The sequence below is a fragment of the Montipora foliosa genome, chromosome 10 (assembly GCF_036669935.1).
Source record: "Montipora foliosa isolate CH-2021 chromosome 10, ASM3666993v2, whole genome shotgun sequence".
Classification (NCBI taxonomy): Eukaryota; Metazoa; Cnidaria; class Anthozoa; order Scleractinia; family Acroporidae; genus Montipora; species Montipora foliosa.
Window position 1 is genome coordinate 11,367,589 of NC_090878.1, and position 15,097 is coordinate 11,382,685.

Here is a 15,097-nt window from a genome sequence, read left to right on the forward strand (position 1 = left end):
GAGTTACTCGTGAAAGCGCAACGTGAGCAAAGATGGTTTGAACATCAGACTATGTCAATTTAAGAATTATGTCGTTTTTTAGGTGAAATTTCAAAATTTCCCAAGTTTGTTTCGCTTGCTGGTTTTGCGTCGTTATAATTTGTGTGCAAACGATGAGCATTCAGGTAATTTAGAGACTTCATTTCTCCACTAATCACAGTCTATTCCTGGATTTGTTTTCCATGCGCAGTCAACATGCTGCAATTGCTATGATTACACATAACAATTTATTGCTGATGAAAGAGATGAAAAAAGAAACCATTCTTAAATTATTCGTCGGTTCGTCAAGTCTCAAAACAGTACCGACAGAGACTCCGATGCTTCGCAAGAATGTATCAATTAAGACTGAAATTTGACAAGTTTCACAATAATAATACCGTACTTGCCTCTCACCAAAATGGCCATGATAAAACAAAGACAATCGCACAAGTTTGAATTTCAAGTCTCCAAATAAAATAAGGTCAGCCTTGGACGAAAACAGACACAATCGAACCTTTTTCGAAACCAAACAAATTTCTCACGCACACATACAGTATTACAGCTTGGATAACAACGAGTGTTTCGTTGGTTGGATAACACAGCTGACGCTTTAATACACTGTAGTTAATAACAGTATCTTTTTATCTTTACAGTACAGAAGTCTTCGGTTTTACATTAAGATAATAAAATTTGAGTCCTTACGGAAATCGCGCACTTTCTCATTTTGATTACGATTTCTTGCTTTAAGAATCAATTCTTCACACCATGAGATCTAAAACTTGACAGTCTTCCGCTTATTTCACACGTGCAGCAGATCATTGTTCTTTCCCGCGGCAAGCCTCGTCTTTTCTCTCGCGGCAAATTTCCCATGCACCTCGGTTTTACCGAGGGAAAAAAAATTGCATATCTCGGTGGTGCGCGACCACTACCCGCAGCAAAGACGAGGTATTGCCTCGTCCCGAGGGGTCAATACTTTCAGGCGGTACCGTACCTTTAATCTTTATGGAGTCAACTGATTTAGACACTGGAGAAGAAGAACTGGAGCAGAATTTTTACAGTTTGTCTATTCAGCAAGAGGAATAGAACAATTCTGAAGCTAACGAGCTTGTTTCAGTACTGAAATGTACAGCTTAATTTAAATTTACTTTTCCATTGTCAGTTCCGATTTGTTAGAATACCTGGGACGTGAAGTAAAATGCTCTTGTAAAGATGCTTGTCCTCAAATTAGTGGCAGGGGTTGCCGTCTTTGTAGGGTGGCGAGCAAAACGTGTTCGCCATGGCAATCCATCATGTTGTTCAATACCATTTGACTTCAACTTTGATTTTTCAAATTTTTCTAATTTCATGATACATGAAATCATGCGGGGTGTGTGATGCATTCATGGTGAAAATGGGCCTTTAAAAATGACTGAATTGTCAACACGACAATAATACTGTATTGCATACTCATAAGCTTCCAGCTTGAATTGGGCTTTGACAACATGTACATGTAATGTACAGGTAATTGCAGATGAGTGATTATAAATACCAGGGCTCGAAATTGCGACCAATACAGTCGCATTTGCGACTAAATTTTTCCCTTTGCGACTAAAATATCTGGAGAAGTCGCAAATTTGCGACTTGTTGTCACCTTCGCTCTTTCGAAACAAAAGGGTTAGCGGTTGCCACTTTGCCGCGACTTTTGCTAAAATAAATTAATAAATGCAAAATTATTTTGTTTCTCGCCGTGAATTTTCTCTGAAGATAGTGCAACGTTACGTGCACAGCTGCATTCCTTCGATCATTCGCCATTTTCAGCGGTTTCTTTACACACAAGTATTGTGGGCTCATATTTTTGCCAATCCGCTTACAACACAATGTAGCGCGGCCATTTTGCGACTAAAATTTGCGAAATTGCGACTAAATTTTCGTATCTTATCGCAAAATGCGACTGGATTTTTTCGTTAATTTCGAGCCCTGAATACACATATTATTGTTCTAAATAAGTGGCTGACTGAAAATTATAATTATTCCTTATAATTACCTTCGTGAGTACATGTATCTTCATATTTATTTATTATTATGTATTGTGGCAAAATAATACAAGTAAATCAATAGATAAAATTAATAAAGAACATATTAATAAGGAAACATACTAAATTATTAATTAAAGTGCACCTAAACCCAAAATTTTTTTTCACTAAAAAAAAATTTGCGCATTTGTTGGAGTATTTTGGTGTAAGAATTTTTAGATTTGGTTAAATCCTCAGTTTTCTAAGTCCTGTCGAAATTTGTAAAATTGGTCTAAAAAGCCGCCATTTTGACCCCACGACCGAGTTTGGGGGCATGGGTCAAGTGGCTGCTGTGACGTCAAATCGAGAACTCAAGAAGTTGCATTTCGCACATTTCTCTTGTTTCTTTGGGGAAGTTTTTTCGAACTGTGCCTGAAAATGCCAGCCAGATGTGTTGTGGCAGGGTGTAGCAACACCAGGAATTTAAAGCTTGGTATAGGTCTTCATACCATACCGTATTACGGAGATAATTGTCCCGAAGCCAGAAAGCGTCGGAAGAAATGGGTGGACTTTGTGAAGACGAAACGAGCAAAGTGGGAGCCATCGGAGAGTTCGGTGATTTGCTCGAAGCATTTCGTCCCGGAAGACTTTACTCGACGCTTGGATGTCACCATAGAAGGACAGGGAACTCCTCTGACTCCGTGGTTACAGAGAGATGACTTTGGGATCTCTGCTATCCCATCTGTTCATGCTTCAGCGATGGAAGCACACAATAAACCACCGAGTGACAGAGAACGAAGAATGGTGAGACTTCCCTTTCTTTTTAGAATTCATTAGTCAACAACTTCCCTGCTAAACTCCTACTGATTGTAGCCTGTAAAATTCACTTTTTTTCTAGGTTGTTAAAGCGGCAATGAGGGAACAATTTTCTGACCTTGCAGCTGAAGACGGGCCAAAACGGAAAGTGGCGAGAGTGGCCGCAACTTCGGAGGCAAGTACCAGTTGTGAAAGTGATCACCCTCCAGGCTACGAAAATGTCACGGAATGCCCAGAACGAAAAACCCAACTCGAGATTTCAAGCACTGATGCGCCTGAATTCGGGACTGTGAATGACGTGAATACAGTAGAAGAGTGTGGAAATTGTATGGTGCTGAAGGAAACAAATAGGCAATTGTTGAATCGAGTTAAGACTTTGACTGGGGCTCTAGGGAAACGGAGGGAAGAACGCAAGAACGAACAAAGGAAACATCGCAGAAAAGGTATAACTTAATTTAGATCAAGAACAAGTCGCTACAGTTCAGAATACTCGGAAGGTAACGTAAGTGATGTGAACGTTGATTAGCCTCGCCTATGACCTGATAATTGTGCGTTTTTGTTCGGTTTGCAGGCAAATTTGCTTGTTATTTTTTGTATTAAGAAGCAACTACAGAATACAGGGCCATGCAAATTAGCTAGAAGCTTTTGTAGAGCGGGACACACAAGAATGGGAGCTTCTCTTATTTAATGATATGGAAATAAGTGGCCCTGTATTCTGTCGTTAAGCCAGTGGAGAGAGGCACTGTGAGAGTGAAGTATCTTGCCCAGGAACACAACACAATGTCTCGGACCAGGACCTGAACCACTCGATCCGGAGTCGAGCGCATTAACCGTGAAGCCACGCCTCCCACTCATTGCCAGTACTTTACTAAAAATTCTTGCTTCGGTAGGACAACATCAGCAAGAATGCCGCCAAACCACAGATTTTGCTCAAGGTGAAGAGTTTAGTGATAAAGAAGGTGGGTCAGATTCTGAAGTTGAATCAGTCGTGGAGGATGACGATGGGACAGTTGAAGTGGAGCTGGAAGACGACGAATCAGTGTACAACACAGAAACTGAAACAGAGACAGAGACAGGAACAGAGACAGATGAGGAAAGTGGAGATAGATCTACACGGTAATTCTATGTACAATTTTGTAGGAGGGTACCTGGAGATGGCAAGATAAACCAGTATATTTTCTTTCATTAATTTTGTTTTGCATTTATATCTGTTTTAGGTTGTCCCTAAAGGGAAAAAACCTTCTCACACAGCCAAAGCATATTGTGTTCCTGTCACAGTTATTGCTGTTGTTCCAGTTTTGCCATACGTGCAAGGCAGACAACCCAACAGTGGAGACCAGTGAGATTGGCACTGAGGCAGTGGTGAGAACAACCTGTAATAACCCAAAATGTCAAAAGCAGAATACCTGGTACAGCCAGCCACTCATGCCAGGCTATCGCATCCCTGCTGGCAACTTTCTGCTTTGCCTGTGCATTCTTCTTACTGGAGGCTCAGAGACCAAGGTCTTTCAAATGTTTAACCACATGGGCCTTGGTTGTGTTTCACTTACCACATTCTTCAATTACCAAAGGGTATGCACATATTATATTTTTAATCAGAATTACAACTTGAATTTAATGGTGTAAAATGTTGTTGTTGAAAATATTTAAGTTGAAACTTTGAATAATTACATTTCTTGACACACAGATTGATGTTCAAGGCAGCTGGGCATACTTATATTGTGAATGTTGTGATTTTTTCCAAACACTGACATCCAGAAACATTGCTAAAAATTTTAACTTCGACATTTTCTTAGCAACATCGAATCATAAGGCAGGCTAAATTTTAGTATTTGCCTGTACTTGGCTGCTCAAAAAAGTAAAAACAGATGTCATGTCCATTCATGGTTGAGCTGTGAAGAAAATACAATAATTATAAAATCTTTTGTCTTTGCAGAGCAAACTCTTTCCGACCATTCATCTATACTGGCAGAATTACCAGAAACAAATGCTTACTAAGCTGAAGACACTCAGTAATGGAGTAACTATAGCAGGAGATGGTCGACATGATAGTATGGGCCATAGTGCCAAATTTTGTGCCTACACAATGTTCTGCTGCACTGTTCCAATGATTATACACTTTGCCTTGGTCCAGGTAGGAAGAGAGTTTCCTTGAATAATTATTATTTGGTTGCCAAAAATGAGTAAAATTAGCACTCCTGTGGCTAATATACTTATGTTAGTTCAAGTGGATTGCTTGCTGTCGAGGGATACTTATAGTTTTCATGCTTTGCAAGGCTGTTGCCTAACAGGAACCTGGTAGCCTGGGGCTCCCAAAAAATAGCTCTGGGCGCCTTAATTTTTCACAGCAACACCTTTCACTTCATACATTGTGTATGTTGGGCTCCTAAGTTCTCAGCGTTTAGCTCTGAGGGCCCCTTAAAAATTTTCTTAGGCAGCAGCCTTGCTTTGAGTGTCTTTGTGCAAAGATACAGCACTGAAATTGTCAACCTCTTCTGTACAAAGTGACAACAGTAGCAATAGAGGTCTTTTATGATACTGTATACAACATATTTTCATTTTAAATAACTTTATACCAATCATAAGGTATTGCCTCTCGTCTATAGACCCTTTCATGTACCCTTACATACATCTTTCATCATGTAATTTTGTTGTTGGTTTCTAACAAACTTTTTTTTACCTTGTTTATATTTACTGTATAGAGAAATGATGCTGGAAGCAGTCCAGCAATGGAATTTATGGCATTTAAACAGTGTATGGATTTTTTGCTTGCATATGGCCTGGTCATTACTACATTCATATCTGACAGGCATGTTTCCATTGCCAGCCACATGAAGAAAGTTCTCAACAAAATTGTGCACTACTTTGACATCTGGCATCTAAAAAAAAGTGAGAAATTTGCTATTGGTATATGTAGTCGAATTAGATGCCATTTAATTAGTGTTAAAAATATAAGCACAGTATTATAAATCACAGATAAATAGTTTGCTACAATGCATTTTTATTCCTGTCTCCATTTCAACAGAAATACGTAAAGTATTGTCTAAAGTATCTAAAGAAAAAGGGTGTGAAGCACTGGGAGAATGGATTAAGCCTTGCGAGAACCACCTCCAGTGGAGTGCTACGTCCACATTCAGTGGGAATGGCAGAATAATTTGGGCCAAGTTCAAGGCCTTTCTGAGTCATGTGGTGAACAAACATGCTGGATTGGAGGATCCGTTATTCAACAAATGTTCTCATGGTGACATTCAACCCAGGAAATGGTTGAGAGTTGGTATGTTCTGTACCCCTTTCACTTGATTGTACAATGTATACAAATGTGGAAACTATTATAAAGGAATGCCTTTTATACCTCCAATCAAATTGACATGGACGAGAGGGTGTTTGGGTAAATAGTGTGTCTGTTCATAAACTTTGTATTGCATGGTTTTTGTCACACAAATGATTGCATATTTTTCTCAATGATCTAATATTACTGCTGGTATTTATCTCAAGGGACTGTTGTCTATGACAAGTTGTGTGCCGCACTGACAAATAATGCACTGGTGAAGGGGATAAAACAAGCTTCTCCTTTCGCACAAACTAGCTGTTTGGAAGGCTTTCATTCAGTTCTGAACCACTTTGCACCAAAAATGATTGCCTACTCATACATTGGCATGTATTGCAGGTACAAGAAGTATACTATGAGGCCTTACATTAATTCAGTGATTTTTTTGTCAATTCTCCTTTTGTTCTCTTCTGTCATTATGTCATAAAATGATACATCCATTAGACAGTGGCATAATCTAACAAGAAACCTTAGACCAACTGAATACAAAGTACCTAATGCCAACCTGTACATCAACTACGTACCTGTACACTGTAGATCCCTAACATAAATTGGTTTAATTTGAATAGGGGGTTCTTGGCGAAGAAAAATCAAGAAGTATGTTTTTTCGTTGCTAGATGGTTTCTTTGTAATTTGCTTGTGTCATACCAAGTTTCACATAATGTGCATAGCATTCCTTTTTTTAAATTTTTTTTGTTTATTTTAATTAATTTTTATTATGGAACTGTACAGTGCCATAAGATAGTTAATGTACATGTATATGGCACTACATTATATAGATGTGATATTATTTCCTCCCTTATGTCTACATCATCGTCTAAAAAATCTGCAGGCATATTTTAGCTGTTGTGCACTTCAACTTTAATTTGCAAAGAGAAGTTAAACATCATGGGACAGATGGAGTAGAGCGTGTAAAAGTGTCCTACCCAAAGTTTAAGAATGGAGAGGCAACTGTGACGGATGTTAGAGTCAGACCAAACTTTGGTATGTATGTTGTACACAAACATGTATACCTGGTAAGATACATGCCTCATTGATTTGGGACTTAACCACCTTTTCATGCTATTTTCAATTTTCGTAGACTATGTGGAGGAGATTTACCAAACATTTGTAAATGCCAGCAAGGATGAATTAAATGAGGCTGCCAAAAAACTCAAAGATTTGACCCCTGCTCCAATGAACACAATGCTTGACAGACAACCAAGAGAGCAGGCACTACAGAAGAGAGCTGAAAGGAATAAGATGGTGACAAGAGATGTCCCTCCTACTACGCCAGGTATTTTTGAGATGCTGTTTTGAGTAGCCCAATGATTTTAAGTTTGTGCCATCATCATGCCACCGATCCCTTCTGTGCAACCTCCAGCACTACCACCACAGGGAATTAATGACAATTTTGTACTGTAACTGTTGTTGTTTATGTGTTATTTATATGCGGTGGTTTAGCATTACTCTTCATGCAGTTTAGTGTTTTCTTTGTTTTATTGCTCTTATGTTATGTTGCCTACACCCAAAGTAAAACAAGGAAGGTAAAATTGAACATATGAACCATTAAAAGACATTTATTACAACAAGCAATGTTATCCTCCCCCAGGGAATAATTTTCATTCTGTCTACAACCAGTAGAACTAATTTGTTAATGGCATTGGGAACACATGAGATTAATTAATGTCTATACCTAAAGAAATGTTGAGTTGACCTTGGTGAAGTTATTCATTCATTTCTTTTTTTTTTCTTGTCTCACCAGTGTCTCAAGTCCCAGAAAGTGGTACATGTAGTAAAGGATCGACCAAAAGAAAAGGCAGTAGACAACAAACAAAGAAATCATCGAAACCCCGTTACTGTTTAGCTTGTAATCGACCAATGAAGGGGCATAGGAAATTTCTTGACTGCCCCAAAAATAAAAAAAAACAATAGTTGTTGATTTGATTCTGCTTTATTTGGAGTTAGTTTGATTTAGTGTCCACAATTAGTAGTGCATCTGTGCTCAGCTGCAAAGATTTGATATTTTAATAAAGGTGCTATTGTTATTCCATTTTTATTGTGCAAGCTACATGTAGCACTTCCATATAGGGTAGTACCCCCCTCCCTGGGCCAAGTTGTTTGAAGCATGGTTAGCACTAACCGAGGTTAAATACCATGACAACCTATAGGCTTTAATGCCACTTAACCACGGGTTAGTGCTAATCATGCTTTGAGAACTCGACCCTGGTGTATCAAGTTAATTAATGAACTGGTATTATAATATTGTTCCTAACAACTACATGCTAGTCTTCTTCATCAAGGTCAAATCCTGTGAAGCTTTCATCCTTATTGACTGGAAATTGATTTCTGATGGCTACATATGCACAAGCAGGTAAAGGAATCCTCTTCGCCCCCAACATTCCATAAACCAGCCTTGAGAACTCTCGATAGGAAACCCCTCTTAAGAAACTGAAAGACATTAGAGGAAAAAAGGTATTAACTATCAAACTTAAGGTCTGGCTAAACTAGAAGCATTGTTTCCTCGGGATTGCTACACAGGTGGCACAACTGGGAAACCTGTTGCAGAGGCAACTTTTGGTTTTGACAAAAGAAAGAAAATTTTCTTGTTTCTGCAACACATGTTACCATAACATGACTCTTACACTTTTCGCTGAGCACTTCAAATCATATTGGAAGTGCCATTGCCAGCAACGAGTATTATAGGAACGCAGATCTACGAATCTCGAAAATGAAAACACAAAATTCACAGCAGTTTACATGACTCACCTTTCTTCGCAACCTGTTTGTCGATACATCTGTTTCCCTTTAGTTTTGTATTTACCAGCTGCCAACCTTAGACTCCATTTCTGAAGGCAAACCGCTTGAAAACCAGGGTGTTTAGTTATACAGGTCAAGGTAGCATCAGGGGCAAGGTCTTGAAGGACAAGATCGCTCTTCATTGATTCTAAGCAACCTTCCAGCTCACTGCAGCAATAACATTCGCTGATGTTTTGAAGGGAAGTAATACCGCAGTTGCTACACTTGCACCTACAACGTACAAACACTACATTAATTAAGGAAAAGCTGTTGAAAGCAGTTGAAATAAAGAAAGGTAAGCACAAGATCATGCTAACACCAAAGTAAGCGCGTAGAAGCATCTGCATGTAAACAAAGTGAACACAGTCATGTTGCTATCGTACGTACCATTCGCTTACTTCAACCTTCCCATGAAACCGGTCCTTAAGTTTTCGTTCCAGTTCTTCGTCGGCCTCTCTTTTCTTTTCATAATTTGCTGTCCATTCCTCGTCGGCGAGCGGGTCGTCAGCATGCGGTGCAACATCTTCATCGCTTGAAGTTGGCGAAGATATGCCTGTGCATAACTCACGCATTGACTCCTCTGTTTCGATTTCAATGTCGTATCCAGCGATAAAAGAAATTTCCGAGTCCTCCGAGTCATAATTAATGTCTGAATCAGAAGATGTGGTCGACATTGTTAATTTAAGAAAATTCGTATCACTATGAAGCTCCAATGGAAACAATCTCGCTGTGCGAAGCCTTCGGATAATGACAATTTCAAGAGTGTGTTTTGAGGATCGTTCTCGATTTGACGTCACAACATCCCGCTCGCCCCAGACTCCTTTCACGCGGTCATGGGGCCATCGAAGCTCGACTTTAACAGGGCATAGCAAATGGAGGATTTTACCAAATCCAAAAATTTTCGCTGCAAAATATTCCAAACAATACGCATAATTTTTTCAGCGCAAAAAAATTTTTGGGTTTAGGTGCACTTTAAACATTATCAGAAACCCATAAGGGTTGAAACGTGAAACGGCCCCTTGTGTGCTGGGAAACAAGCTTCTGAATATTCAATTTGCTAAGTACCATATTTGGAACAACAAGAGAGAAACATTCACTCAATCAGTTCGCAAGAACACCGTGAGACAATACCACAAATGTTCTCGTGCCATATTAACTGGAGCGAGGGGTTTCCAAATATGGTACTTAGCACTGAATATTCGGAAGCTGTGAACGCATGTTACACATTTCAACCCTTATGGGTTTCTGATATTATTATTATTATTATTATTATTATTATTACAAAAAGACTGGTTAACTCTGGAGGAACTTGCTAATGCTCGCATAACCAACAGAGAAGATAAGGTGCTCTTAAGTTTGCAAATGAAAGCCAAGAAGCCTTTTGATCATCCCCAAAGACAGATAGGAAAATTATTATTCTGATTACTTACACAGCTTCCAGTGAGATTAGGTTCAGAGCTCCCCAGGGATGGATTAGCTCTCATGCGCACCAGATTCGATGTCTCATCAAGTCTTGAAGATGGGAAACCAAAACTCTCTCTCCGCCTTAATCTCCCATCACAAAATTCATCAGACAACCTTGACCGATTGAACATAAAATTGCGTGGCAAAGAAGAGAACACTTCTGAGTTCAACTCAGTACTATTGTCCAGCTCAGAATCAGACTGCAATTGGGAAATACAACAATAAATAAAAGATTAATATTAACTGGTACATTATTAATTTTAACTGCTACAGATTATTTCCGAACAAGATGTGATCATTATTGTGATGTAATAAGTTACCTTGGCAACAGGAAAGCTCAGCAGAAACACCCTATATTTTGGATTTAATTGCTCATAGCTCAAAAACAAACTTGGTAACACCCTTTTTTATTGCTGAAAAGTAATTAGAAGCCTAGGATGAAACTTTCAGCAAAGTTTAAAAGAATTCTGCTTTGCGAATTCAGAGCCACCTTAAAAGAATCACAGGATTAAGGTGGCTCTGAATCCGCTACACAGATTTTTTTTAATCTTTGCATAAAGTTTCATCTTGCCCTTCTGATTACTTATCAGGAATGAAAAATGGAGGTGACCGAGTTTGTTTTTGAGATAGAAGCAACTAAAGACAAATTAACGGGTATTTTCAGAGGGATTGCCCATTGCCACATTTCTTCAAAATTAATTTGCGTTCATAACTCCAATGTAATGATATGTTAGACCGGTTGACTGAGATTTCAGTATGCAGAGAACGTCACCAATTTACCAATAATATAACCCTTCAGGAAGATCCTGCTTGAAGTCCTCCTTGGTGAAATGACAGATCCAAACAGACAATAATTATAATAGCAGTCAGGTTATCGTGTTTGAGGAATCTATCCACATTTTATTTTCGCTGGCTTTTCTTAAAATTTTTATTTTCCGGTGTCCAGAAGCTTCAGTTTTTTTAAATTTTTAGATGTGTCCTCTAGTCTAGACGTGTCTAATTCATCCGCCTCAAAAGCGTACTTGAGGAGATCAAAACACACCCCAACGGTGGTAATAGTTGCTGTGAAAAAGCCTTGCTATGTGTAATGAGCAAGATCTGAAGGTTTCGTCAGCTTATTCTCAAGTAAAAGTGACCAAAATTAATATGTTTGCTGAAGCATCAAAGACAGCTGCCGCACAAGTAAGAAAGTGACAACGAAAAGAAGGCACGCTAGTCGAATACTTCTACGTATGTCGCATGTTCAAGGTTTTTGTCTTCTTTACATTTGGTCTGGCTGATTTTTGCCAGCTTATTCTCAAGTGAAAGTGACCAAAATTAATGTTTGCTGAAGCATCAAAGACTGCTGCCGCACAAGTAAGAAAGTGGCAAAGAAAAGAAGGTACGCTAGTCGAATACTTCTACGTATGTCGCATGTTCAAGGTTTTTGTCTTCTTTACATTTGGTCTGGCTGATTTTTGCCACCTAATTGGATTGATCAGAGGATCTAAAACACTGAGAAAGTAATCAGGGAACAAAGAACTTGGTAAGGTCGAACACGTTTGTTGACTATTGCTACGTCATAACACGTCATATCCAAGATGACCAGTGCTCTCAAAGTCATGAAAGAGGCAACTTCAAAGTGCTCTTGTCACATTACTTTTAACAGGGAACTGGACAAAACAGTAATTATTTCCGAATTCCTGGGGAATAGTTTAGTAATTAAGAGAAACTTTTTCTAGACTGTACTTTCCCTTTCTCAGTGAGAGACAAACTTGCCATTAATTACATACATGTACATCAATTAGAATAATCATCCCATGTAATAATAGAAAATACTCAAAACAACTACGAAAAAGCCATGTCCACTGTAATTTGTTTAAAAATTGTGCCGCATATGCATACGATGATACGACATCGTTATCTCCTTATTTTATGGACAGGGAGCAAACAGCTTGAAAAATAAGATGTACTGTCCAAATTACTATAAAAACTGTAACCTTTCCTTGTACTTGTACAAATTCATTGCCGTGACGTTGACATCTTAAATTTCCAGGGCCTGCTCCTGTCTGACCTTGTAGCTCAGTCGGTAGAGCAGGGGTGATTTAACCCGAATGTCGTGGGTTCATTTCCCACCCTGGTTAGGGTTTTTCTCTGTCTTTGTGTGTGGGGACAAGGCTCACATGGTCTATATTATATGGGTAGAAAACTAGCACTTAACGTTACCCTTTAGTATTATTTAGTTAAGTCTGTTACTATAAAATAGGACAGCTTAATGACTATTCAGACACAAATCAATATTGATTCTGCTGTAGGGAATGGGAAAAACTGATTTTACAGGGCTTTTTTTTTTGGAGTTTTGAGAAGAAATGAAAATTAATTTAAAAGCTTAAATCCAAGATTTATGACCTTCAAGGAGAAGAACAGCGCCATTAACACACCTCTTGGCTTCCGGTGTTAAAGAGGTGTAAATGCGTTCTTTTCAATGGAATGTCCGAATTATGCTGGTGATGCAATCAAGTATGAGTACATAAAATTACAGGATGTCCTCTTTTCTGGATGACCCAATAAAATTAATGTCATAATTTTTTAGTTGTACCTTGATTATTCAGAACCAGAATCAGTTTGATTGTTATCACTGCAAAGCGATAAGTTTGACGTTGGAGCAGATGAACAAGGAGAGTAATTTACCATAAAAAAGGTGGATTTGATGAGAAGGAAGAGTGCATATTGATTTTTCCTAACAGACATCCTTTGAGCTATTAGCTTGTCTGCCTACTTCCATAGAAACATGACGTCTGCTCAACAAACAACTGTATGCTTTGTTATCATTGGCGGGTCTTGGTTTCGGAGAATAAACAATTATCGATCAATATTTTCACGTCTTGCAGAAGAAAAAAGACGGAATTACGAAGTCCTTAATCCAGGAAGTCATTAAAAACATTTTTTTCAAAAAGACCGAAATCACAACAAGGAGATTCAAAGAACAGGACTAAAATTCATGAATAAAATTATTTAAATTTTCTCGGGTGCTAATGTACAAAGTGAAATTTGCATGACAAAACACTCTAACAAATTAATTAAAAACCGGTCGTAAACGTGGGCATATAATTATAAAGCTAAGAACTACAAAAGTTCAAAGTTCTGATCTACTAAATATTAATCTTTTCAATTTTAGACAGCCAGAGCATACTATTCTTTTGATAGCTAATAGTTTGTGGATTATTTGTAAAGTTGCGTGCCAAAAATGAAGTCTGCGCAATGCAAGATTCGCGCAATCTCGCGTCCAAAATTTGTGAGCGATCGTCAGAAAGAAACCGTCAGAAAAGATCATCCGATCTACGCTTCTCAAAAATGCGTTGCTTAAAATGACAGGTGCTGGTTTACAGATCGCGAAGTGATCGCATTTTCAGGACATCAACATCTATCGAGGAAAAATTAAAGAAAAAAAAAAAAACAAGTCCGAGAATACACTTCGGCGGTAAATTTTAAGTATGTGAAATGAATATTGACTTGGGCCGACCCTCTTGAATTTTTAACTTTGAGATCAAAATAGACAGACCTGCCCTCGTGAAATTTTTTTGACAAGTTAAATTTGGGTGGAAAACAACTTCGATCCTCAAATGTCAGTCAAGCTATGAACGAATTTCTTACGGTGGAAAAAGACAAAGCGTTCGCGTAAACATTAACAGCAAAATAAACAAGAAGACTTCTTTACATTACTAAGTGCACAGTTGAGCCAAAAGAAACCTCTAAAATAATTTAATAATGGGAACAGAGAAGACTATTCAGAGACAGATGACACGATAACTTTGACAGTACATTTCATTTCTTGCGTTGATAGCCTCCTGTCGAGAGTTCCAGCTGAATGTAAGAAAAGAAGCCTACATTCGATTCATATAATGTTAAGTCAAACAGAAGTAACAAACCATTTCGACTAAAAAAAATATTTGTTCAAAGCAGTTGGAACTAAAATGCTATACTTCAGTAAATCACCTAAATAAAGGCAAAATTCATCTGTACAAAATACGGAATTCCGATCGTGGGACGGTCGAAAAACGCTGAAAGAAATATATTTCCAACTAAACTGCACGGCATGTTCACAATTTTACCCACCTCGTCCGCTGAAAATTCCTCACGTAATTTTGTGATAGAGTGCATTAAAAGCTCTCTTTCTTTGTCATCTTTGACGTTGTAATCGTGTTCTAAATCGTCCTCGGTGAGCGCTTGAAAATAGCCGATAGAAACATCTTCTGGAAACAGAGCGATCAAGTGTCCCAAGGATTCCTTCTCTAAGAAGGCACGAAGCGATGTGTTGTCTTCGCTCGTCGTACTTCCTTCACTTTCCGTGCGATGCACCACAGTGGAGCTGTCAAGCCCTTCCATAGTGTGTCTATAACACTCTTCAAGCTTTGTACATTTTCTCCCTTGCCCTGCGCTGATAAGCCCCGAAAAACATGGCTAAGTGCTGTAATAGCAATCTTTCCCCATCAGCAACCTAAGCGTGCGAGAGATCTTCCCCATGAATTTCCAGCTCTTAACAAAGCGCATGTAGCATTTTAAAGGCGCATGACCACGCAGAAAGAATTTTGCAGCCCAAAGACATGTATCTTTGGTAAATACACAGCGAATTTAGCGAAAACAGCTTGAACTAATAAAATCCATCGATTAACGTGGAATAATAAATTTAGATGATTTCCCAAGGGAGTATATCTGAGCTCGC

At 38.6% G+C, this 15,097-nt stretch overlaps 2 protein-coding genes across 3 annotated transcripts in view; both read right to left on the minus strand.

Annotated features, from left to right (window-relative positions):
• LOC137974276 (microtubule-associated serine/threonine-protein kinase 3-like) overlaps positions 1-15,078 on the minus strand; it is a 57,530-nt gene extending 42,452 nt beyond the window's left edge. The window contains exons 1-2 of the mRNA XM_068821149.1: positions 14,491-15,078; positions 10,362-10,595 (exon numbers count right to left, since the gene is read on the minus strand). Coding sequence (XP_068677250.1) covers positions 10,362-10,595; positions 14,491-14,760 — 504 coding nt within the window. The 5' untranslated portion in view covers positions 14,761-15,078. The remainder of the gene's footprint in view (positions 1-10,361; positions 10,596-14,490) is intronic.
• LOC137974055 (uncharacterized) lies at positions 7,897-9,828 on the minus strand. Of its 2 annotated transcripts, none has more exons than XM_068820972.1 (3): positions 9,330-9,828; positions 8,902-9,162; positions 7,897-8,583 (listed from the first exon to the last, which is right to left on the minus strand). In XM_068820972.1, exons 1-3 carry the CDS (start codon positions 9,569-9,571, stop codon positions 8,418-8,420), a joined length of 669 nt encoding a protein of 222 aa, XP_068677073.1. In that variant the 5' UTR covers positions 9,572-9,828; the 3' UTR covers positions 7,897-8,417. The 2 variants fall into 2 exon arrangements, with proteins under 2 accessions (XP_068677073.1, XP_068677072.1); XM_068820971.1 differs by having other exon boundaries at positions 9,319-9,828.
• Positions 15,079-15,097: the final 19 nt, after the last annotated feature.

Excerpts from the sequence above, each read along its gene's own strand:
- LOC137974055 (XM_068820971.1), bottom strand. The coding sequence starts at position 9,605 with ATGTCGACCACATCTTCTGATTCAGACATTAATTATGACTCGGAGGAC. Across the intron at positions 9,163-9,318 it reads AAGGTTGAAGTAAGCGAATG|GTGCAAGTGTAGCAACTGCG; the intron begins GTACGTACGATA and ends TGTACGTTGTAG. Across the intron at positions 8,584-8,901 it reads CAAACAGGTTGCGAAGAAAG|TTTCTTAAGAGGGGTTTCCT; the intron begins GTGAGTCATGTA and ends AATGTCTTTCAG.